Below are 26,703 nucleotides of genomic sequence, written 5' to 3'. Positions count from 1 at the left end.
AAACAAATATTTTGTATCTGTCTGCACAGTAGAAGACACAAAAAACTGGAAATAATGGGGAACCAAGGATCTAATGAAAGTGAGGAACTTAAAGTATAGGAAAAGGAATGGAGAAATTAATGGGACTAAATGCCGACAAATCCCCTGGACCTGATGGCCTACATCCTAGGGTTCTAAAAGAGGTGGCTGCAGAGATAGTGGATGCATTGGTTTTGATCTTCCAGAATTCCCTGGATTCTAGACGGTCCCTGTGAATTGGAAGATAGCAAATGTAACCCCGCTATTCAAGAAAGGAGGGAGAGAGAAAACAGGGAACTACAGGCCAGTTAGCCTGACATCAGTAGTAGGGAAATGCTAGAATCTATTATATGGTAACAGGGCATTTAGAAAGTCAACATGGTTTTATGAAAGGGAAATCAGGTTTGACAAATTTATTAGAGTTTTTTGAGGATGTAACTAGCAGGGTGGATAAGGGGGAACCAGTGGATGTAGTATATTTGGATTTTCAAAAGGCTTTCAATAAGTCGCCACATAAGGGGTTGTTACATAAGATTAGGGCTCATGGGATTGGGGGTAATATATTAGCGTGGATTGATGATTGGTTAACGGACAGAAAACAGAGAGTAGGAATAAACAGGTCATTTTCGGGTTGGCAGCTTGTAACTAGTGGGGTGCCGCAGGGATCAGTGCTTGGGCCTCAGCTATGTATAATCTATATTAATGACTTAGATGAGGGGACTGAGTGTAATGTATCTAAGTTTGCTAACGATACAAAGCTAGGTGGGAAAGTAAGTTGTGAGGAGGATGCAAAGAGGCTACAAAGGGATATAGACAGGTTAAGTGAGTGGGCAAGAAGGTGACAGATGGAGTATAATGTGGGGAAATGTGAAATTATCCACGTTGGTAGGAAGAATAGAAAAGCTGAATATTTTTTAAAAGGTGAGAGACTAAGAAATGTTGGTAGTCAGAAGGATTTGGGTGTCCTTGTACCCGAATCACAAGAGGTTAACATGCAGGTACAGCAGGCAATTATCATGGAATCATAGAAAATTTACAGCACAGAAGGAGGCCATTCGGCCCATCGTGTCCGCGCCGGCTGAGAAACGAGTCACCCAGCCTAATCCCACTTTCCCGCATTTGGTCCGTAGCCCTGCAGGTCTCGGCTCTTCAGGTGCACATCCAGGTATTTTTTTAAATGAGTTGAGGGTTTCTGCCTCTACCACCCTCTCAGGCAATGAGTTCCAGACCCCCTCCGCTCTCTGGGTGAAAAGATTTTTCCTCATTTCCACTCTAATCCTTCTACCAATCACTTTAAATCTATGCCCCCTGGTTATAGGTGCTTCCTATGCACTCTATCTAGGCCCCTCATAATTTTGTACACTTCAATCAAATCACCCCTCAGCCTCCTCTGTTCCAAGGAAAACAACCCCAGTCTATCCAATCTGTCATCATAGCTAAAATTCTCCAGTCCTGGCAACATCCTCATAAATCTCCTCTGCACCCTCTCTAGTGCAAATACATCCTTCCTGTAATTCAAGCTATGGCCTAACTAGTGTTTTATACAGTTCCAGCATAACAGCCGTGCTTTTATATTCTATGCCTCGGCTAATAAAGGAAAGCATTCCATGTGCCTTCTTAACCACCTTATCTACTATCCTGCTACCTTCAGGGATCTGTGGACATGCACTCCAAGGTCCCTCACTTCCTCTACACTTCTCAGTATTCTCACATTTATTGTGTATTCCCTTGCCTTGTTTGCTCTCCCCAAATGCATTACCTCACACTTCTCTGGATTGAACTCCATTTGCCACTCTTCTGCCCATCTGACCAGTCCATTGATATCTTCCTGCAGTCTACAGCTTTCTTCCTCACTATCAACCACACAGCCTATCTTTGTGTCATCTGCAAATTTCTTAATCATGCCCCTTACGTTTAAGTCCAAATCGTTAATGTATACCACAAAAAGCAAAGGACCTAGTACTGAGCCCTGCGGCACTCCACTGGAAACAGCCTTCCAGTCGCAAAAACACCCATCGACCATTACCCTTTACTTCCTGCCACTGAGCCAATTTTGGATCCAATTTGCCACTTTCCCTTGGATCCATGGGCCTTTACTTTTTTGACCAATCTGCCGTGTGGGACCTTGTCAAAAGCCTTGGTAAAATCCATCTAGACTACATCAATTGCGCTACCCTCATCGATCCTCCATGTCACCACCTCGAAAAATTCAATCAAGTTAGTCAGACACAACCTCCCCTTAACAAATGCATGCTGACAGTCCTTGATTAGTCCATGCCTTTCTAAGTGACAGTTCATCCTGTCCCTCAGAATTGATTCCAATAATTTGCCCACCACCGAGGTTAGGCTGACTGGCCTATAATTACTTGGTCTATCCTTTGCTCCCTTTTAAACAGTACAATGTTAGCAGTCCTCCAATCCTCCGGCACTACGCCTGTATCCAGTGAAGTTTGGAAAATGATTGTTAAAGCCTCTGCTATTTCCTCCTTGGCTTCTTATAACAGCCTGGGATACATTTCATCGGGCCCTGGTGATTTATCCACTTTCAAAGATGCTAATCCCCTTAATACTTCCTCTCTTACTATGTTTATCCCATCCAATATTTCACACTCCTCCTCCTTAACTTCAACCCCTGCATCATCCCTCTCCTTTGTGAAGACAGATGCAAAGTATTCATTTAGAACCATACCCACATCTTCCACCTCCACACGTAGTTTACCTTTTTGGTCTCTAATAGGCCCTACTATTTCCTTAGTTATCCTCTTGCTCTTAATGTATTTATCAAACATCTTTGGGTTTTCTTTGATTTTATCTGCTAATATTTTTTCATGCCCTCTCTTTGCTTTCCTAATTTCCTTTTTAACTTTACCCCTGCACTTTGTATACTCTTCTAAGCTTTCTGTAGCATTGCGTTCCTGGTGTCTATCATAGGCTTAGGCTTATCATAGGAAAGCAAATGGTATGTTAGCTTTATTGGAAGGGGGTTGGAGTACAAGAGTAAGGAAGTCTTGCTGCAATTGTACAGGGCTTTGGCGAGACCACACCTAGACTACTGTGTATAGTTTTGGTCTCCTTACCTAAGGAAGGATATACTTGCCTTAGAGAGGGTGCAACTAGATTGATTCCTGGGATGAGAGGGTTGTCCTATGAGGAGAGATTGAGTAGAATGGGCCTATACTCTCTGGAGTTTAGAAGAATGAGAGATGATCTCGTTGAAACATGTAGAATTCTTAGAGGGCTTGACAGGGTAGATGCAGAGAGGCTGTTTCCCCTAAATGAAGAGTCCAGAACTAGGATAAGGGGTCGGCCACTTAGGACAGAGATGAGGAAAAATTTATTCACTCAGAGGGCTGTGAATCTTTGGAATTGTCTACCCCAGTGGGCTGTGGATGCTCGGTCATTGAGTATACTCAAAACTGAGATCGATAGATTTTTGGACACTAAGGGAATCAAGGGATATGGGGATAGGGTGGGAAAGTGGAGTTGAGGTCGAAGATCAGCCATTATCTTATTGAACGGCGGAGCAGGCTCAAGGGACCGTACAGCCTACTCCTGCTCCTATTTCTTATGGTTCTTATGTTCACCCTCTCCTCATAACTCAGATGCTTTAAGTTCGGTATCAGTTTGCTTGTCCTTCTCATCACTGCCTCCAGTGCCCGGATATGCTTGCTGTAGAACGCCAACCAGAATTGTAGCCAATACTCCAGGTGTGGCTGTCCCAGCCCCTTGTATGGTGGCTAAGGCAAACGTAGGTCCCTTAGAGGATGAGACCGGGAAATTAATGGTGGGAAACATGGAGATGGCAAAAATGCTGAACAAATATTTTGTTTCAGTCTTTACGGTAGAGGACACTAAGAATATCCCAACACTGGACAAACAGGGGCTCTAGGGGGGGGAGGAGCTAAATAGGATTAAAATCACTAAGGAATTGGTACTCAGTAAATTAATGGGACTCAAGGCGGATAAATCCCCTGGACCTGATGGCTTACATCCTAGGGTCTTGAGGGAAGTGGCAGTAGGGATTGTGGACGCTTTGGTAATAATTTTCCAAAATTCTCTGCACTCGGCAAAGGTCCCGGCAGATTGGAAAACTGCTAATGTAACACCCTTATTTAAAAAGGGTAGTAGGCAGAAGGCTGGAAATTATAGACCAGTTAGCCTAACATCTGTGGTGGGTAAAATTTTGGAGTCTCTTATTAAGGAGACAGTAGCGGAACATTTGGATAAACATAATTTAATAGGACAAAGTCAGCATGGCTTTACGAAGGGGAAGTCATGTCTGACAAATTTGCTTGAGTTCTTTGAGGACATAACGTACAGGGTGGATAAAGGGGAACCAGTGGACGTAGTGTATTTGGACTTCCAGAAGGCATTCGACAAGGTGCCACATAAAAGATTATTGCTCAAGATAAAGAATCACTGGATTGGGGGTAATATTCTGGCATGGGTGGAGGATTGGTTATCCAACAGGAAGCAGAGAGTTGGGATAAATGGTTCATTCTCGGACTGGCAACCAGTAGCCAGTGGTGTTCTGCAGGGGTCGGTGCTGGGTCCCCAACTCTTTACAATCTATATTAATGATTTGGAGGAGGGGACTGAGTGTAACATATCAAAGTTTGCAGATGATACAAAGATGGAAGGGAAAGTAGAGAGTGAGGAGGACATAAAAAACCTACAAGGGGATATAGACAGGCTGGGTGAGTGGGCGGAGATTTGGCAGATGCAATACAATATTGGAAAATGTGAGGTTATGCACTTTGGCAGGAAAAATCAGAGAGCAAGTTATTATCTTAATGGCGAGAAACTGGAAAGTACTGCAGTACAAAGGGATCTGGGGGTCCTAGTGCAAGAAAATCAAAAAGTTAGTATGCAGGTGCAGCAGGTGATCAAGAAAGGCAACGGAATGTTGGTGTTTATTGCTAGGGGGTTAGAATATAAAAACAGGGCGGTATTGCTGCAGTTATATAAGGTATTGGTGAGACCGCACCTGGAATACTGCATACAGTTTTGGTCTCCATACTTAAGAAAAGACATACTTGCTCTCGAGGCAGTATAAAGAAGGTTCACTCAGTTAATCCCGGGGATGAGGGGGCGGACATATGAGGAGAGGTTGAGTAGATTGGGACTCTACTCATTGGAGTTCAGAAGAATGAGAGGCGATCTTATTGAAACATAAGATTGTGAAGGGGCTTGATCGGGTGGATGCGGTAAGGATGTTCCCAAGGATGGGTGAAACTAGAACTAGGGGGCATAATCTTAGAATAAGGGGCTGCTCTTTCAAAACTGAGATGAGGAGAAACTTCTTCGCTCAGAGGGTGGTAGGTCTGTGGAATTTGCTGCCCCAGGAAGCTGTGGAAGCTACATCATTAAATAAATTTAAAACAGAAATAGACAGTTTTCTAGAAGTAAAGGGAATTAGGGGTTACGGGGAGCGGGCAGGAAATTGGACATGAATTTAGATTTGAGGTTAGGATCAGATCAGCCATGATCTTATTGAATGGCGGAGCAGGCTCGAGGGGCCGATTGGCCTACTCCTGCTCCGAATTCTTATGTTCTTATGTTCTCATTGTCACTGCCTGGAATTTGTGGTCTATCCCTCTGGCTGTGCATCCCAAGATCTGGTTAGTTTCTTCGCCATTGCTGCACACTTTGTGAATATAAAATACCCCCCACACCAGATCCCTCTCCTGAATTGACTCCACAGAAACTTTTGTCTATATTAATAAAGGTTTTACGTCTGTAAGTAATATGTATGGCACTTGCACATTGTTACCTGAAAACTAGCAATTACATGTCTCTAATATTCCTTTGTTATTCTTTGACGGGAATGTTCTAGAGTGATGACTCTTGTATAGGTATCAACCCTGGTTTGGATCTTCATGAATATCCTCTGCCCAGGGCTGAAGAGTTGCTCACCAATCTCAGTGGCGGCCAACAATTTTCTCAATTAGATCTTTCCCAGGCTTACTTGCGATTGGAGCTTGCTGAAGGAAGTCGGAATTTGACAATGATAAACAAACACACCGAGGGCTTTATCGTTACAAGAAGGCTGAAGTTCGGTATTGCATCTGCACCAGCCATGTTTTAAAAAACCGTGGAGACAATTTTAGCCGGTCTCCAAGGAACTCAATGTATCTTGGATGATCTCCTATTTATTGGAAGATCAGAGGAAGAACATTTGTGAAATCTCAAAGCAGTTTTCAAGCGTTTATATCAATATGATCCCCGACCAAGAAAGTCCAATTGGTCGTTGGCTCAAGACTCCGTGGAGTCTTTTCCTTCCATCATTAACAAGTTTGGTCCTCAATCATCAAAGAAGAAGATTGAAGCAATGACTGCTGCACCTGCTCCAACGAGCGTGGAAGAGTTGCAGTCATTTCTGGGTCTAGTCAATTATTACTGTGACTTGGTTCCAAACATGTTGATGGTCACATACCCGTTGAGTAAACTCCTTCATAAGAACATAAAGTGGGAGCGGTCGAAAGACCGTAAGAGTAGTTTTGAATGGCTGAAGACTTTAATAACAAGTGCACCTTTATTGGGATATTATGACCTTAATTTGCCATCCGCCCAGGTAATTTCCTCTGGGCTTCCCATTTATACACTTCCAGCCTTCCCAGTCCTAAGGGCTCTGATGTGGAAATGCATCTAAAAGGCCTATCTGAAGACATTGCTGTCTTTTAAGGCTGTTTTTCCAGCTGATTTGTGAATTTTCTTCCTTTTTTCCCGCTTGACAGCATTTAGCTGCTCAGGAGGGTTTGTGCCAAGTGTTTCGACACTCCTGTTTTCTGGAATACCCCCATTATTGGCACAATGGGTTGTCCTACGGAGATGCCCCTTATGAAGGAAGAAGAGGAGGAGCAACGGAGGGATACCAGCCAGGTCAGGCTGCACAGAGGCACACTGCACCCACCCAGTGGTACCCTCACACACCCACATGAGGGCACAGGAACCTACCGGAATCTCCTGTAGCTCTACCCGCAGAGACTCAGAGTCAATGGGAGAGGAAGGGACAGAGCTGTGTGTCACCTGCTGCAAGGGCAACAGCAGCTAACAATGTACCGCAGGCTGGCACTGCCAGCGGTTATAACGATAGTAGCTCTGTCCTCAGGTTTTCTGCAACCCCCTCCTTCCAAGCATGCTGGAATGCTGTCCTGGGGGGAGAGTAAATAGAGGCACTCTCCGGGTTTTCGACTCATGCTGCACCACTTTCACTTCGCCAGCTACCAAATTGGGGTTCAAGAGCTGTGCCAGCCCATCACCTCCACATTTACTGTGCCAGCTGCTGAGTTTTGGCAGCTAATTTTGTCCCCAAAAAGTGAAGGCTGAGAACTACATTACAATTGTTTGGAAAGGCTAGCAACATTTTTGTCTTCATATGTAGTCAACCACCTTTAATTGGCCGCATCCCTTTAATTTTAACCCTCAAGAACGTCTTACAGGTGATTTTCCCAAACTCCCAACACGAGACCCAGTATGGGCCAGGGACTCGCACCACGTTATGCAAATGAGGTGGATCCCGCCAAACCAAGTGGGGTCTGCACACTAGCAATTGGGGGCAATGCCCGCCTAAGCCCAATCAGAGGCCTGACCACAAATTCTGCCCCAATGCTTCAGTGTAAAGCCAGCGGGGCCCTGTTAAGCTGGTTGTAAACTGAAATTCTACCTGTTTTAGAAAGACCTCTGATTTACTGCTCGCTGAGACACTCTAGAGGCATAGAGCGGGTACTGCACTGGGATTCTTTGGGTGGCCTGTCTTCAGTTACAGACGAGCCCTGGCCTAAGATGTTTTATATCTGAATTATGATCATGCTTCCCTTAAGACTTCTTTAAATCGGTGCAAAGCTCCAAAGCTAACTGCACAATCTGCATCTTATCAATGCAGGTGTCTCACAATCTCCTGCATGTGTGTGTCTGTGAGGTTGGTTTATATCAGACAGGAGGAGATTTGTCTCAGTGTCTGTGAGGTTGGTTTATATCAATTAGTGTTAATTAATATAAATCACATGGATACACTTAACAGTGTGGACTGTGTAATTCTACAGGCCTGACAGATTCACTACCACTGTGAATGAAAGTGAGAGAAATCAGCAGCGCCTGCAGATCCAAGCTGGAAAGACAAGAAAAGGAGGATAAGAAAGAGGAGAGAAGAACATAGTGGCCCAGATTTTGCTGTAGCAGAGCATCTAATGGCATTTGCCGCTAGTTAAACGTGCCTCTGCACCCTTCAACTCAAAACATTTTTGCCCACTAAGTTGCTGAGAGTGCGAGCAGATAACGTCACAGCGAGAGAAACCGGGCATCGGGGACCTGAGTCAACAGGGCAAGCAACTGTGAGGGATTGTGAATTTTAACAGCGCAAGGACTGAGAAGGGAGTGTAAATTAGAGTGGGTGAATTCAATGTCGAATCAGGTACAGGAAGAGAAATAAAGAAAGGGAAAGAAAGATTGGATGAAGAGAGAGAGAAAAGAAAAAGAGACAGGCGAGTTTAGTTCATATTTACCGCGCAGATACAGCAACTTCACGCCTTTCAGTGCATTTCAGTGGTGAGGCAGGCAGCGAGATGCCGTTTTCTTGAAGCTAACGGTGGAGCGGGGCAACTCGGACAGCAGCTTTTGGAAATTGTCATTTGACCGCGCATCTGCTCCTCGCCTGAAGTTGCTGCACCATTTACGCATGAATAACGGGGAGCGCCATTAGCCTGACCATTACCTTGACAGCAAAATCTGACCTATTACATAGAATTACACAGAATTTTACAGCACAGAAACAGGCCATTCGGCCCAACTGATCTACGCCGGTGTTTATGCTCCGCACGAGCCTCCTCCCTCTCTACTTCATCTCATCCTATCAGCATATCCTTCCCTTCCTTTCATCCTCATGTATTTGTCTAGCTTCCCCTTAAATGCATCGATGTTGTTCACCTCAACTTCTCCTTGTGATAGTGAGTTCCACATTCTAACCATTCTCTGGGTAAAGAAATTTTTCCTGAATTCTCGATTGAATTTATTAGTGACTATCTTTTATTTATGACCCCTATTATTTTTAACTCACGAAAGCCTAAATCTGCCAAGTAAATTATATAAAAGGGAGGAAGAGCCTTTCCCAAGGCACCGAACTGGCCACCAAAATGGTGATGCATGTCAGTTATATACTGTGCATCCAATGGTTTTGTAGATTCCCTTTCGCAGATAATGACTCCTTTCTGTGACACGGAGGTTGCAGCAGGGATTTTTTTTAATCAGAAGGAGTCACCCTGTAGGTTGCTCCTAGAGGCCTAGGAGTGGATTACCTGCCTTCACCACTAAGGCGTGACCTCTGAGACACAGAATAATCTAGAGAGAAGGAGCTGGGTGAAAATTGTTTCTGAAACGGATTATCTGGTCATTATCTCATTGCTCCTTGTGGGAGCTTGCTGTCGCATTTTTTTTCGTTGATGGGATGTGGGCGTCGCTGGCGAGGCCAGCATTTATTGCCCATCCCTAATTGCCCTTGAGAAAGTGGTGGTGAGCCGCCTTCTTGAACCGCTGCAGTCCGTGTGGTGAAGGTTCTCCCACAGTGCTGTTAGGAAGGGAGTTCCAGGATTTTGACCCAGTGACGATGAAGGAACGGCGATATATTTCCAAGTCGGGATGGTGTGTGACTTGGAGGGGAACGTGCAGGTGGTGTTGTTCCCATGTGCCTGCTGCTCTTGTCCTTCTAGGTGGTAGAGGTCGCGGGTTTGGGAGGTGCTGTCAAAGAAGCCTTGGCGAGTTGCTGCAGTGCATCCTGTGGATGGTACACACTGCAGCCACAGTGCGTCGGTGAAGGGAGTGAATGTTTAGGGTGGTGGATGGGGTGCCAATCAATCCAGCTGCTTTGTCCTGGACGGTGTCAAGCATCTTGAGTGTTGTTGGAGCTGCACTCATCCAGGCAAGTGAGAGTATTCCATCACACTCCTGACTTGTGCCTTGTAGATGGTGGAAAGGCTTTGGGGAGTCAGGAGGTGAGTCACTCGCCACAGAATACCCAGCCTCTGACCTGCTCTTGTAGCCACAGTATTTATATGGCTGGTCCAGTTAAGTTTCTGGTCAATGGTGACCCCCAAGGGGGATTCAGCGATGGTAATACCGTTGAATGTCAAGGGGAGGTGGTTAGACTCTCTCTTGTTGGAGATGATCATTGCCTGGCACTTGTCTGGCGGGAACATTACTTGCCACTTATGAGCCCAAGCCTGGATGTTGTCCAGGTCTTGCTGCATGCGGGCACGGACTGCTTCATTATCTGAGGGGTTGCGAATGTTACAACAGTGACTACACTTCAAAAAGTACTTCATTGGCTGTAAAGCGCTTTGACACATCCTGAGGTCCTAGAAGGCGCTATTTAAGTGCAAGTCTTTCTTACATTAAAACTCTTTAAGCAGGCAACCCACCTGAAATTAATGCTAGCAAGCAATCTGCTTTCTTAAAGTGCACTCATTAAGCAATAAAAACACAGGAATCAAATCTAGAACCGCTTACCTTTGTCAACGGCCTGGCTAAACGCTACATAATTTATTTCTCCAGTCGCTGGGTCCTCAAATTTCTTGCACAGTAGCCGGAAGTCCATTGGCAGCACACTTAGCCCCAGGTAATCCATTGTCCTCTCAAACTGTGACTTAGTCAGGAGTCGTCTGTACGCAACGTTCTGTTGAATTGAATAGATCCATAATTTAATTGTCGAGGCCCTAGAAATGATACTTCAGGGCTCTGTCGGATGTGGATGTGAGCTGGAGGACTGGAGAGTGGCCAGTGTAGTGCCCATTGTTAAAAAGGGAGAAAGAGCTAATCTGGGTAATTACAGACCAGTTGGCTCAACGTCTGAAGTAGGGAATGTTTGGTTAAGGATGAAAGTATCATGTATCTAGATAAAGAGGAAATAGTTAGAAGTAGCCAGCACGGATTTCAAAAGGGAAGTCTGTGGCAGTCAAATGTGAAGGAATGGGGAATAGTCAAATTGACACAAGTCATTAGAAGCTAGTTCTCAGGTGCAAAAGTGACCACACATGCTAATGGAATGCTAGGTTTCATCACAAGAAGTACATGTTGTAAAAACGAGTTACACCGAGTGCAGGTCAAATCTCATTTGGAATATTCTAGACTTTCTGCCCATTGACTATGAATCATTGGAAATCGAACCCAAAGTCGTAAAATAAAAGCAGAAAATGCTGGAAATACTCAGCGAGTCAGGCAGCATCTGTGAAGAAAGAAACAGAGATAACGTTTCAGGTCGATGACCTTTCGTCAGAACTGGAAAAAGTTAAAGATTTGACCATTTTTGAGCACGTACAGAGCCAGGCAAAGAGTCGGGGGTGGGGGAGGGATGCTGTGTACAGTTTTGCGTGTCCCACCTTAGGACGGATATACTGGCCATGGAGAAAGTTCAGTGGTGATTCACCAGGATGATGCCTGGGATGAAGGGACATAGCAATGATGAGAAGCTGGGTAAACTTTTGTTCTATTTCCTGGAGGTTAAGGGTGATCTGATTGTGGTATTTAAGATAATGAAGGGTTCGATACTGTATTTGGGGAGAACTCTTCCCTTTAGGATGGGGAATCTGGAACAAGAGGCTACAATCTCAGCCCGTCTCTATGGAAATTCATAGCTTTGACAGCTCTGAAAGCCTTTCTGAGCCAAGCAGTATGCCCTCACCTCATCATAGTCTTTGAAGAATGGGTTTACCAATAGCTGTCTCTTCTCCACTTGCTCAGAAAGCTCTCTGAGCACAATCTCCAGACGTTTCTCTTCTGCATCCGTTAGCTTTGCCCCAAGCTGTGGGACAAAAATAAAAACAATACAGTGTGAGTGATCCTGTGAGAGATATCTCCTTGATGTTCATTTTTTGGCTAACGCACAACTTCCAGTGAATATAAATCCAGTTGACTGGCAGCACTGATCGCTTTCAAAAGACGGGCCGCACTTAGTTCTAACATGATGCCTATCTGAATGTGTTCTAGAGACAAGGCTGCAGAAAGGACCGTTCCCTAACTAGATGTGGTGTTTTCATTTTTTAAATAGAAACTACCCTCCATATACCACAGACCACAAGACCAGGGGATAAATTTTAACCCCACGAACGGATGGGTGGGAAGGTAAAAAGTAAAACCCGACCCCAACCCGCCCATTTCCGGTTTTAGCAGAGGCGGGTCAAGGGGCGGGCGACCAACCCGCTCTCAGGAGGCCGATCGGTCAGTGAAATCTTTTAGGGAGACTCCGGGCCTCCATTTTGACAGGTATTTTTATTTTTAACTCCTGGGGGCCAGGATTCCCGGGACTTCTGCTTCACGCCACGTAAGAGGAGGCGAGAAGGCCCGTTTCAACTGGTGAGTGTCTTTATTGCACTGCTTGTGGGCCAGGAGGAGCAGGAGTGTTTCCTTCAGGCCCAACTAGCTTACCTGCCGCGATCCCACACACACGATCAGCCAACCATGCCCCCACGATCTCCGACCCCCCCCCATGATCTCCGAAACCCCTGATGTCCAACCCCACCTCCGATGACCGACCCCCCGGTGACCCCAGACCCCCCTCTGATGACTCAACCCCAATGACCCCCAACCCCTCTCCAATGACCGACCCCCCCCACGATGACCGACCCCCCAATGATCCCTGAACCCCGATGACCGACTCCCTGATGATCCCTGACCCCTGACCCTCCGCCCCCACCCCGTGTCCAAGACAGAGGCTGAGAGGTTGTTTCCCCTGGCTGGAGAGTCTAGAACTAGAGGGCATACTTGCAGGATAAAAGGTCGGCCATTTAAGACTGAGATGAGGAGGAATTTCTTCAATCAGAGGGTTGTGAACCTTTGGAATTCTCTACCCCTGAGGGCTGTGGATGCTCAGTTATTGAGTATGCTCAAGGCTGAGATCAATAGATTTTTGGACTCTAGGGGAATCAAGGAATATGGGGATCGGGCGGGAAAGTGGAGTTGAGGTTGAAGATCAGCCATGATCTTATTGAATGGCGGAGCAGGCTCGAGGGGCCGTATGGCCAACTCCTGCTCCTATTTCTTATGTTCTTATGAATATTTCTACACTGTGAAACCGTTTTGTTTGCAAAACACTCGGAGTTGCAATGGGCACTCCGCATGGTGCAGTCCCAGCGAAGGGATTCCAATTTTCTCCACCCCTCTCCTGAAGCCCCTTACTCGGGCTGGTGGATGGTGCCTGCAGCCCGCTGATGCCCTGCCTATGATCCATGTGTTAGCCTGGACAGTGAGTGTCAACGGGCTATCCGATGGCGGGGGGCATCACAATTCTATCCCCTTCCGACCTCCACACACGCACGCAATTCCCAGCAGGGGTCAATGGACAGCAATCAGGAGCAGGGATCGTGGCCGGATTTTTTTCCCTCCATAGTGCAGGGGTACTGAGGCCAAATGTAGCCACATTTTCTCATGACTACGCAATTGAAGGGGTTTGATTAACAATTTTTTTCATTTAGTGGGGGCGTGGGATCGGTGAAATAATGATGTCATCAACGAGAGAACAGCCCTGCGATCCCAGTTAACAAACTTGGTGAAATATCTTGTGTAACATATTGCCAAGATGATAATTCCCCTTTAACAATGACTATTAAAGGCAGGGCATCTTTATCCACTTCAAAGCGGATTAAAGGACATTCTCATGGGGGAGACAACAGTTCCAATGATGCAATGTAGCATTAGATCCTAGTCACTTAGCTTCACAGTGTAACAGTGCGGTGTACCACCTGCTTCTGACAGTAACTGTGCCACCTCTACGTTAGGCTCTTGAGACCCGAGAATGTGTCCCTGACGTTTGAAAGCTCACCTTGAACAGAGTTCCTCTTGGTGGCCTGCACACCTCCGCTGTTGGATTTTTTTCCAAGTGAGGGATGTTAAATGCTGAGAAAAGAAATGTTTTGTGATAGCACCTTGGCAGTGCCTGCAGTTCCACACACAAAATAAAAACATTCAGGTATATTTAACTCAAACGGAGATTACAAAGGCCTTGTTCGATTACTTATTGTGTTCTAAATAAATTACACCTCCAACAGGAACTGGCCCTCGAACCTGCTGTAAAACAACCACTAAAGTGCTCCTCCCATACAAGAACAGCTTGACAAAGTGGGAAGGTGAACAGCATGCAGAAAAGGGAAGAATATTGGGTGGGGGGTGGATTTTTGGAGAATTTTAAAGGTAAGGAGGGGGACAAAGAGGTTTTGGGAGAGAATTCTGGAAGGCAGAGATTGTAGCGATCGAATGATTGGTTTGTGTTTGTGAAGCACAGGGAGCAAGAAGCAAATATGTGCAGTAAACGAACAACATTTCACCTCCAAGCAACAGCATCTACATCCTGAGTGTTTCTGTTTGTGCCTTTACCTTAAACAGTTTCCCAATTGGAAGAGAACATTATATCTGATTTAGATCACGGGAACTTTGTGCTGTGTGGATAGAGGTTTTCCTATTTTCATTCCTCGATAACTAACTACTGGAATGTCTTGTCAAAATTTCACACATCTATCTATCTAATAAAAACTGGTGTACACACTAATCTCATTCGGGCACTCTGGTCATGTAAATTTTCCAATTCAGTGATACTTTCTATCAATCTGATTGGCTAAAAGGCACAATGTTGCCATTCTCCTCGTCTCTTTCTAGCCATCACATTGGCTGCAGCTAATCACGTGACTGTACGGGTTGTCTTATGATTGATTGGTTTCCATCGCTCTTCCCCTGAGGCCCGATTGAGAGAATCCCTGGCGCAAATCAATAGGGGCGTTATCATTTTATTTCCCTCTTCTGGAACTATGGACATTTAGAGCGTAAACTCGATGGTAATGGAGAAGGCCCCTCACCATGTTCCATCACATCACAGAAATCACGATAGCGAACTTTGCCATCTGGTGCGCCAAAGCATTTGAGAAGCGTCTGAATGTCTTGCTCTGTTAAGATGCCTTCCTTTCCACAAGTCAAGTTCAGGCCTCGAATAAACTGTGAAAAAAATATTAGTGATAAATCACACAATTACCATTCTGTGATAACGGCTCCGCACTCTGCTCCATTAACTGATCTGCTTTCAATTACATGCATAGTTGCCATAGCTGCTAAATGCTACCAGTATTAATTTTCATCCTATTTACCCATCAGATTCTCCATTTAAACACAAAAGCAGGGTCCACATATACCTTAGAATTAGAGCTAGGCCGATCAGAAGTGATGTCAGGAAGCACTTCTTCACACAAAGGGAGAGTGGAAATCTGGAACTCTCTCCCCCAAGAAGCTGTTGAGGCTGGGGGTCAATTAAAAATTTCAAAACTAAGATTGATAGATTTTTATTAGATAAGGGTATTAAGAGATACGGAACTAAGGGAGGTAAATGGAGTTAAGATACAGATCAGCCATGACCTAACTGAATGGCAGAACAGGCTCGAGGGGCTGAATGGCCTACTCCTGTTCCTATATTCTAATTGTGTTCTATTTTGGGCCTACTTTAAGTATGTATCCTTACCTAGAAAGCTGGCAAAAGCTGGTGGCCAGCTTCAAATTAACTGACAACTCTACACACTATCTGCTTTTTATGCAGACACCCAGCATTTAGGGCCCCAGTTCATGCTGTCTGCACTTATGGCCCAGAATCAGTAAACAGCACAAACTCCTCCCCCGCCCAATCCCACTATCTCTGGTTTTGACAGTGAGCCCCTTCAGACCCGGTAGCCATCGACCTGCCTCCGTTAGCCCCTGGAGGCACTCCTGATCCGGAGAAAATTAGCCTCTTTGCCTCCAGAGATATGGCCAGAAAAGTGTTCTGGCTTTTGACTATCCACCCTTGGCTGGGAACAAGTGGGAGTGAGGGGACAGCAGATGGAGGGTTAAGGGTGAGGAGAGGGAGAGTGAAGGTGGAGTAAACGGGAGGATACGGAGGTTAGGTGGATAGTTCAAAGTGGAAGCAATAGGGGTAGCAAGTGAATAGGGGTAGTAATCGGAATGAGGAGTGGTATGAAGAGGAGAGAGTCTTGCGAGGGCAATGGGGTAAGGGACACAATGGGAGTGTGGGGGTAGGGGAAGCATTGGGAGGAGGAAAATGCAGCTCTTTTCCCTGCCACACCATGCCACCCACCTCGTACCGGAAAGGAAAGGAAAGGAGAGAAAGCGATCGACAGGGAAGCAGAAGAGGAGAGAAAGAGCGAAACAGCAAGGCAAAGACGAGAGAGAAGGTAAGGGAGAGAACACATTCTCCGACTGGCGGTGAGCAATGCCACTCGTATCTGTCCATTCCCTACGACCATCACATCAGCCTCACTGATACTGCGGCCCTCTGCATGGGGAAGCTTTACGTTCTACGCACTGGCTGCTGGTTCGCTCCACTTTTCAGTAGCTTGACTTGGTTGCACAAAGTGCTTTGCTCACCTGACTTTCTGTGATAAGCCCACTCCGCAGTCTATCGTAATCCTTGAAGAATTCTGGAGTTCGAATCCCCTTGATGAAAACGATTCTTCGGATTTTGTCGAACACCTCTAGAATCTCAGGTGATCTGGGTAACTGCAAATATTTTCCAAATCCAAATCAGTTTGTGTCTTCAGTCGCTGCCATTGTTAATATATATATTTTTTAATTTGCTTTTTTGGGTGCTATTTTAGGGTCAGAAGTGAGGAATGCCTGTGGTCTAAAGGGAACATTTTCTATTTTAACACCCAGTGCCAGCATCGAGTAATCACAGGTCAGTTATTACATAGTTTAGCTACAGAGTCAAGGCTCCTTCTACACTGTCCCATCAAGAAGCACCAGATAAGGTCTACACTGTCCCATCAAGAAGCACCAGATAAGGTCTACACTGTCCCATCAAGAAGCACCAGATAAGGTCTACACTATCCCATCAAGAAGCACCAGATAAGGTCTACACTGTCCCATCAAGAAGCACCAGATAAGGTCTACACTGTCCCATCAAGAAGCACCAGATAAGGTCTACACTGTCCCATCAAGAAGTACCAGATAAGGTCTACACTGTCCCATCAAGAAGCACCAGATAAGGTCTACACTGTCCCATCAAGAAGTACCAGATAAGGTCTACACTGTCCCATCAAGTGCTCCCAGATCAGGCAGAGAACATGTTAGATGCAGGTCAAAGCCCACTCTACATGTCCCACAGTGCACTCCTGGGGTCCGATGTGGCACTGGTTAGGTGCAGTGTGAAGATCCCTCTACGCGCTCCATCAAGATGTCCCAGATTGGGTATAATCCTGGTTAAATGTGGTGTATAGCTCCCATCAAGCAGTTCCAAACTGGGTAAAATACAGAGTAAAGCTCCCTCTGTACTGAGCTATGAAGCAGACCCAGGACAATGATAACACTTGCTGGATGCAGAGTAAATAATGGGATATGAAAAGCAACTTGGACCTTGGTGAATACTGCACCTGGAACTCGTCCTCCCTTATCCTCCTTGCCATTGTGTTTGTTTAATCATGCACTCCTGTCGGAAAATATACAAAAAGAACCTACACATTTCTAATCCAGAAAAGGAACAATATGCATCGATCCTGCCAGACTCCACGATGGAATAAATCAAACCCGCGACTGACAGAGCCCTGGGTGTGTAGTAATTAATGACCATTCTGGGAGCTCTCAGAAGGCAGCCAGTCACGTCTCATGAGAGTTTGAAAGCAGCCGATAGGACAGAGTGGAATTGGTAAACCTGATTTGCACTAAATAATTGAGAAATGGGGTATGGAGAGTTCACAAAGGGAATGGTATAGCTCAAGGTTCTCCCAAATAGTTTGCCCACATTAACTACAGAGATTGCAACACTTTAAATCAGTACGACAGATCCCTTTCACGGCAGCCATCTTTGAGACACTCCATTATGCACCTTGGCGCATCGCACTAATCAATGGATGCGACTGGTTCTAGTAAACAACTCTTCAAATCAAAGCTTTGGTAACAGAGTTGGCTGCCAGTAGGAAACAGGGAGCTGGAAACCTGTAGGATATGTCAGCAGTTTTAACCCTCCCCATGTGTTAGGCTTTGTCGTGGCATGTACCATTTGTTAGCTGAGATGGATGGCACAACTAACCAACTGTGAGCCCTCTGTCAACACTGGCCTGTAGGCTAGAGTTGCCAACCCTCCAGGATTGTCCTGGAGCCTCTAGAAATTAAAGATTAATCTCTAGGACACTGATGCAAGCAACTTGGGAGAAAAATCATAGGGGCATTTAAAAAAAAAACATCTTCTTTAAACACTTATGTTTATTAGTTCAGAAAATATTGGAGATGGGGGTAAAAAGACTGTTTGACTGACAGTCATGATTCATCCAAAGTCTATTCGCTGTCCAATTGGTGTGGGAAGATGGTACATCGCGAGGATGGATATATCGGCCAACCAACGGAGGGAGTGTAGGGGCGGGGCAGTTGGAGGCAGGAGGTCATATGATGAAAACTCCAAGAATACGTCCAATCAGATTTGGCAGCCCTGCATGAGGTTGGCTCAGGATCACTCCCTCCACTAAGTTTGACACTTTTAATGGCTGCTTTGTATTTTGCTCTGACAGAACATGCAAGATTGGGGATTTTCCACCTTGGGGGTTACAGGCACCAATCCTTATCCTTCCATTCTGGGGCATATACCAACAGGCTACGCCACTGCTCTCTACCGATTGTTAGGCTTCCCTTTATTGTGGTTAAACTGATCCCCCTTTCCCACCACAGCTAATCAAGGAACATTAAAATCACTGGTTATATACCATAACTCTGATAAAACTTTAACAATGCTTCTGCTTTTACCAACTCTTTCTTAGAAATGACAATTTTTATCACACGGAAAACTACAGGTCCCAATCCCATGTCCTCTTTCCCTGGATCTCTGGTACTGGGCCCGTTGCTGAGGTGAACATCTGACACAACCAATCATCACCCTGTCCCTGTGACAATCACCAAACACATTGAGGACAAACTATTTCACCTTTGTAAAAAACTAAACAAAAATGGGAAACACCTGAAAAAAATCTGGACTTTTATATAAACAAAAAATGGCTGAAACAAAGACCGATCCAAAACCAAACACCAGAAACCAAAACATCAAAAACCAGAAACCAAACACCTAAAAACAAACACCAAAAACCAAACACCAAAAACCAGAAACCAAACACCAAAAACCAAACACCAAAAACCAAACACCAAACCCAAAGAAACACCAAACCCAAACGAGCAATGAAACGAAACACCGAAACCCAACACCGAAACCCTCTGCAGTTTTACACCACATACCTCGGGCGGCCAGTAGCCGTAGGGAATTTCTGGTCTAGTAGGGTGCTCTGTGCTCATGGCCTTGATCCTGGTGAGAATGTCATTATAAAAGTTAAGGTAGTTGGAGAAGCCAGGCTTCCCTGGGACTGCATAGTGAGAGGCAATTACTGTCACCATCTCGTCTGACAGACCGACAGGACGTACTATGGCGCGGTGAAACTGCAGGAGAGATGGAAGAGATATCTCAGGTGATATACCAATAGCAAGATTACCTTACAGCAATTACACAAAATCAATGCTGGTGTCATTTCTGCCACTGTGTGCATGACTTGTCTATGTAACAGTGACTGTGCACCAAAAGTAATTCATAGGATGTTCTGAGCATACGATAATCAGATACATAAATGCAAGTTCTTTCTTTCATAATCTATAGGATAAAAAGGAACAAGTTATCTTTGTCCGCGTGACAGCTCTTATAGATGCCTGCTACATCAAACATAGAATTACATAGAATTTTACAGTACAGAAACAGGCCATTCGGCCCAACAGGTCTATGTCGGTGTTTATGCTCCACATGAGCTTCCTCCCCATCTTACTCCGTCTCACCCTATCAACATACCCTTCTTTTTCTTTCTCCTTCGTGTACTTATCCAGCTTCCCCTTAAATGCATCTATGTTAATCGTCTCAACCACTCCCTGTGGCAGCGAGTTCCACATTCTAACTATTCTCTGGGTAAAGAAGTTTCTCCTGATTTCCTTGATGGGTTTATTAGTGATTATCTTATATTCATGGCCCTTAGTTTTGGACTCCCCATAAGTGGAAACACCTTCTCTAGGTCTACCCTATCAAACCCCTTCATAATTTTAAAGACCTCTATTACGTCAATTCTTTATTAATATAAATTCTCCTGCCAAACAGGAATAGTTTCACTAACATCAGCAAACAGAGGAAAATAAACCCTAGATTGAATAAAGCTTTGTTACTCAACACACTCTCGGATGGATTAAAGGGTAGAAGATTGTCAGCAATGCACAGCTATTATCACCGGCCCTCTCCTATACACATCAACAATTACTTCAGACCTACAAGAAGTCTCTACCTGCCTCCCGCATAGCCAAATTGCACTTACTATGTGAATACAGCAACTCCTTCTGACAGTGGGCCACGGAAACTACAATTATAGCCTACTGATTTCATTATGCTGTGATCTGCACACACAGCATGAGATGCAGACCTGTGAAAACTTTCAGCAAAATAAGAGCATTTTAACTTATTGTACAGAAGAAGCAATACTTTTATTACAGTTTAAATCATTTTGAATTAGGCTCTGGGTGGTTTAGTCAGTGCACAACACTGTCCTCTCACCTCTGGGACCCTGAGTTCAAATTTGGCCGATGCATATTTGTCTTATTTTTATTTGTTCTTGAGATATGGGTGATACTGGCAACTATTTATTGCCCATCCCAAGTTGCCCTGAGGGCATTGAGTCAATCACAGAATGTGGGACTGCAGTCACGTGGGCCAGAACAGGTAAGATGGGCAGGTTCCCTTCCCTAAAGGATATTAGTGAGCCAATCCAGCAGCTTTTATGGTCATTTTCTGGTGCCAACCCATAAATTACCAGATTTATCCAATTCAACTTCAGAATTTTCCAAGATAGGATTGGAACTAATGGGTTGCTAGTTCCCATACCATAACCTCTTGGATACCACCAAGGACAAAAGGATTTTCTCCGCTCCAAGTTGGGCATTTGCCATGGGGTATTGGCCAGGTGCACCAACTACTTGTTAGGGCAAGACGTTTTGGACCAAATTGATTTCTCCTCCTTTTTATTCGTTGAAGTATCAAGAACAGAGAACCTGGCCCAGCGACCTTATTTGAACTTCTTGTTCCATGTCTTGGGGAAAGGCGATAGCTGCCAATTCTTTGTGCAGGAAGGCTAATATTTTTCTTCTTGATGGCATTATCCGAATCATGGCTTTTCAGACGGGGCCCTTGCTATAATTGGAAGTCAATATCTATTGGTCCCTGTGGTGCCAGTTTTCCTCACTCTCACTCTCCTGCTAGGCCATGGCTTCTGGATTCTGCTGTTTTTCCTCCATCCTGAGGCATATTTGAAGAGAAAAGTTACGTAGTGGGCAGCAGACAAATGCCTAACATGCTAGAGGATTATACTGTAAGGCCCCTGATCAGTCCAAACATCTGATGCTCTGTTTCAGGATCTCAGTTATATGTTTGGTGATAATCCTTGGACTGGCATTAGCCCCACTGTACCCACATTCTGCATCTGTCGATGGGTAGTACAAAGACGCCATTATCTACGGGCCCAATGGCTATCCAAACTTTCCCTGTAGTCAACCTTCCAATCTTCCTTCCCCTTCAAGTAATATGGGCTTAATTTGGCCTTAAAATGTACAAATTCGCTGGGAAACTAGCATTTATCTGAGTGATTGCATATTGGTGACTATGAGCGCCAAAACAACGGGTGCCTCACGGCCTTTCTGACATCCAAGATGGTGTCTTGGATGCGCACGCATGTTTCCTGCGTGACATGTGCCAGACGCCATCTTGGTATAGGAGTTAGCGCAGGCGCAGATAAGAAACGTGGAATCATGTAAAGTAGGGAGAAAATGGCTTCAATCAGTGTGATAGACACTATTTTGGGACTTAACCCTCAACTCAACGCACAGTCTTAACCCCAGTCATCTGAACATGTCTTAGAGTGCCTGGAGGACCTCCCCCCACCGGCGCTATTTAAAGGGACCATGCAGGATTTACAGGTTAGTGGCTGGATTATTGCCTCTGGCTGCCGAGACATTTGTAAACATTTTTGGAGGTCTCCAAGACTTCAATACTAGGATGCGGGGATATAGCCTAACATTTAGAACCAGGACGTGCAGGAGTGAAGTTAGGAAATGCTTCTACACGCAAAGGGTGGGAGATGTTTGGAACACTCTTCTACAGACGGCAGTTGATGCTACCTCACTTGTGAATGTTAAATCTGAGATTGATAGATCTCTGTGAACCAAGCGTATTAAGGCATATGGGGCTAAGGTGGGTATATGGAGTTAGGTCACAGGTCCACCATGATCTCACTGAATGGTGGAACAGGCTCAAGGGGCTAAATGCCACTGCCACTTGCTGCCTCTTGATATGCGCCACCTTCTCCTGCAAGAAAGCGAGGCGTGTGCCTGGGTGATGTGCCTGTCATGGTTGAATAGCTGCCAGTGTGTGTGGCCTGTGAGTTGTGGGGGGGGCGGCTTGAAGCAGTGGTAATGTGTAAGGGCGGGAGGAAGCATCTGGTTGGAAGAGCTGAGTACTGATGGAAGGAGTTTGTTGGTATGTGGGTGATGGGGGTGTAGTGCATGGTGCAGTTGGTCGGAGACGCCACTCGACAGTTGACCTCACTCACCTTGACCACTCATGTCAAAGCATTGAACTTCTTCCTGCACTGCATCCATGTTCATGGTGCTGTGCGCCTGGCATTGACTTCGTCCCCCACTGCCTCCCACTGCCTTTTGAGTATACGTCTGGAGGGTCTCTTCCCAACACCCCCCCACCCCCAGTGCGGATATAGGATGTCCCTCCTTCTGACCACCTCTTGCACCCAAGGTCTCTAGTGCACCAGCAGAGAACCCTGGTGCACGCACTCTCGCAGGCCTGGTACCAACTCAGATCAGCAGATTGGTGAGATCTGGTGTGCAGATTGGAGGATGTGGGATTTAGCAATGCGCAACCTTTATTCAATGTTTTAACATAACTCATCAGTGTGTAAACATAGGGATGGGACCTGCATCTGTGTTTTACATGTGCGATGTCTGATCTCTGTTGAAACTCCATGCAGACAGCAGACTGTTATTTTCAGCACACAACAGGTACAAGCTACCTTTAAAAGATTTCGAAGAAACATTTTCCTTTTAAGAGATGGAGCTCCCTCTGGTGGTGGAAAGTGCTCGGCCTGGAAAGGTACACAGATTGCAGTAAGTGTTCCCTTGGGACCAAATTTGCGTCTTGCCTGCCCAGAGTCCGTCGGGCGCGGGGTGTTAGCACAACATCGCCCGGAACAGACCCTTAACCAATTTTTCCCCCTACACGTTTACCAAGTTAAAAACCCTTGTGATTCAGCAGGAACATTACATTGTGCACAGGACCCAATTGGCAACATGCTGCAGTCAATGGGCTTGGGCTCATAAGTGGCAAGTAACATTCGCGCCAGACAAGTGCCAGGCAATGACCGTCTCCAACAAGAGAGAGTCTAACCACCTCCCCTTGACATTCAACGGCATTACCATCGCCGAATCCCCCACCATCAACATCCTGGGGGTCACCATTGACCAGAAACTTAACTGGACCAGCCATATAAATACTGTGGCTACGAGAGCAGGTCAGAGGCTGGGTATTCTGCAGCAACTCACCTCCTGACTCCCCAAAGCCTTTCCACCATCTACAAGGCACAAGTCAGGAGTGTGATGGAATACTCTCCACTTGCTTGGATGAGTGCAGCTCCAACAACACTCAAGAAGCTCGACACCATCCAAGATAAAGCAGCCCGCTTGATTGGCACCCCATCCACCACCCTAAACATTCACTCCCTTCACCACCGGCGCACTGTGGCTGCAGTGTGTACCATCCACAGGATGCACTGCAGCAACTCTAGTGCATCAGCAGAGAACCTTGGTGCGTGCACTCTCGCAGGCCTGGTACCAACTCAGATCGGCAGATTGGTGAGATCTGGTGTGCAGATTTCGAAATAGTGCCACGGGATCTTTTACATCCACCTGAGAGGTTTAATGTCTCATCTGAAGGACGGCACCTCCGACAGTGCAGCACTCCCTCAGTACTGCACTGAAGTGTCAGCCTAGATTATGTGCTTAAGTCTTGGAGTGGGACACGAACCTACAACCTTCTGACCCAGAATCGAGAGGGCTACTACTGAGCCAAGGCTGACAACTGTGGAGCTGTTGGCAAAACAGAACAAGACATCTGTTTCCTCGGTGATGGATCTGGGGACAGAAAACCGGCTGACACTACATATGTCACCAATGCTCACCGGGATCAATATTACGGGATAGAAATTCAGGACTATGGTGATTTTAACCTCATTACCATTGCCATATTGAATCTAAATCAACAGACGGCAGAGTTTGATCGCCCATCCTGAGGCACTATTACTCTATAATTCCCAGGTACCGCTGCCTAGGCCGGTACACCTGGTGCATGGGATACTGGTGGCATCTCAGTGATTGCCTTCTGTGATATCTCTAGGCTGACACTTCAGTGCAGTACTGAGGGAGTGCTGCACTGTCAGGGATGCCGTCCTTCGCGTGAGACGGTAAACCGAGGCCCCGTCTGCCCTCTCATGTGGACGTAAAAGATCCTGTGGCACTATTTCGAAGAAGAGCCGGGAAGTTCGCCCCAGTGTCCTGGCCAATATTTATCCCTCAACCAACATCTCTAACAAGAGATTATCTGGTCATTATCACATCCCTGTTTGTGGGATCTTGCTGTGCGCAAATTGGCTGCCGCGTTTCCTACATTTATAACAGTAACTACAATTCAAAAGTATTTCATTGGCTGTAAAATGCTTTGGGACGTCCTGAGGTTGTAAAAAGCACTATATAAATGCAAGTTCTTTATTTCTTTTTCACCTCGCAGGCTGCCATCGTCTGTTCTCACCTGGTCCTCCTCAGCTAAATGTTCTGAAGCTGAGGACTGCACTATCAGAGTTAGTGACTGAAGCAGAGGCCGTGTAAATATTTAAGAATAGGTCAGATAGACGGTTGAAGGAAAAGGGAATAAGTTTACAGGAATGGGGGAACAGATGGGATTAGGACTCCTGTTCCCGTGGAGGAGAAACACCAACACAGAATGGTTGGCCCAACGAGCTGTTTCCGTTTTGTAATTTCCATGTAATTCCGTTGATGTAAAACCCATTCGGTCCTCAGCACAGTCAAAGTACGTCCTCATTTGTGTTGCTGATCTCCAGTGAGTAAACTACAGCAGTCCGTTACAATATAAATCAGCATTCTGAACACTCACTGAAATATTGTGCAAATATTGGATTTAAATACCAACAACACTCATGCACAACATACAATGTTTAACGCTGAGCAGCCACTTCAAGCGAGGAGTAATTTTGTTATGTACAATAGAGCTGAACAAAATGCGACACTCATGAAATTACTCACCCATAAAAGTACACTTGGTTCAGGAAATAAGCGTAACTCCCAAAGTAACTTCCATCAAACAGTTGCAAAGTAACAAAACCAACGCTCCAAAAAGAAAATCAGGCCTAGAACTGATGGAGTGAATTCATTGTGTGTGTCTCTCTCTCTCTGGTTGTCTGTCTCTCTCTCTCTCTCTCTGTCTCTTTGTATGGATATCATACCAATGAGACTGGGCAGTCTCAACCCTGTTTCCAATGGGTGTGGCTTCCAGAACCCAGTTTAATTTCCCAACTCGACAGAATTTATCAACAAAAATTCAAACGCGTAATTAGATTACACTAAAAATCTAAACTCTATAATAATGACACTTTAGCAATATGACAAAATGGCATGGAATCACTATGCATTTTAATTGTGCTGGCATAGTGCCACAGTGGCATTGAATTGCTGTGCATAATTGGCACTGAATCACTGCACAGTTTATAGGTTGGCATGGTACCCAAGTGGCACAAATTTGCTACATATAATTATCTTGCTCTGTGTAACGATGTATGTTCGCACAGAATTAATGTAAATAAACATATATGTTGGCATGACAACCAAGTGACACAGAGCCACTGCTGTTAACAGAAGACTGCGGGGTCGGATTGTCGACATGCTAAAAACATGAGGGAGTTTTCAAAACATGCACGGGATCTTGGGGGTGTTGTGTGAACACTTATAACCAACATCCTATTGTGTGCGAGATTGTTTACACCAAGATTTCACCTTCATAAGGATCCAATTTCCGTTTGCCCTCTCCAGAGCAGACCACCCACCTTTGATATCTGCCGTTTTTCCTGCCAAAGAACCAATGTGATGGACTAAAAGGCCAATCATCGATGATGTTAGAATGTCAGGCCCACCTCCATTAAACCTTCTCATTCTACCTCAGTGACCACCTCATCCCGATTGATCTCACTTTTACCATTATTAGTAACCGGGCATTTTGTGATATTGGAACTCCTGACAGATCATCAATCGAACCTGGGATCTTTGGCCAAGCCAACAGCTACTCATACAGCTGCTTCCCCTTGTCATCTGGAAATCTGTCTACAATGAGCTTCCCTATTCCTCTCACCACACCATTGGACATTACCTTTTTGCATACCTTGAAATCTTGTACATCGTTTATGGTTGTCTCACTGGTGGAGAGGCATGTAAAATACAATGGCTCAATAGTGAGAAATGTAATATTACAGAATGCTAAAATTACAATGCATTTAAACCTGGGAAAAGGAAATAATAACCTGACTGAAGGGA

General features: G+C 45.4%; 1 protein-coding gene across 3 annotated transcripts in view; it reads right to left on the bottom strand.

Annotated features, from left to right (window-relative positions):
* Positions 1–25,566, bottom strand: part of LOC137304156 (uncharacterized) — a 48,182-nt gene extending 22,616 nt beyond the window's left edge. For all 3 annotated transcript variants that reach the window (XR_010958520.1, XR_010958521.1, XM_067972658.1), the window contains exons 1-7: positions 25,423–25,566; positions 19,255–19,452; positions 16,405–16,536; positions 14,853–14,988; positions 13,826–13,899; positions 11,690–11,809; positions 10,519–10,684 (exon numbers count right to left, since the gene is read on the bottom strand). Coding sequence is in view for 1 of the 3 variants with exons in the window: in XM_067972658.1 (XP_067828759.1) it covers positions 10,519–10,684; positions 11,690–11,809; positions 13,826–13,899; positions 14,853–14,988; positions 16,405–16,536; positions 19,255–19,410 (784 nt within the window). In the remaining 2 variants the exon portion in view is untranslated. The remainder of the gene's footprint in view (positions 1–10,518; positions 10,685–11,689; positions 11,810–13,825; positions 13,900–14,852; positions 14,989–16,404; positions 16,537–19,254; positions 19,453–25,422) is intronic.
* Positions 25,567–26,703: the final 1,137 nt, after the last annotated feature.

This window comes from Heptranchias perlo, chromosome 36 (genome assembly GCF_035084215.1).
Source record: "Heptranchias perlo isolate sHepPer1 chromosome 36, sHepPer1.hap1, whole genome shotgun sequence".
NCBI lineage: Eukaryota > Metazoa > Chordata > Chondrichthyes > Hexanchiformes > Hexanchidae > Heptranchias > Heptranchias perlo.
Note: the sequence above shows the minus strand (reverse complement) of the source record. Positions and strands in the feature narration are given on the sequence as shown.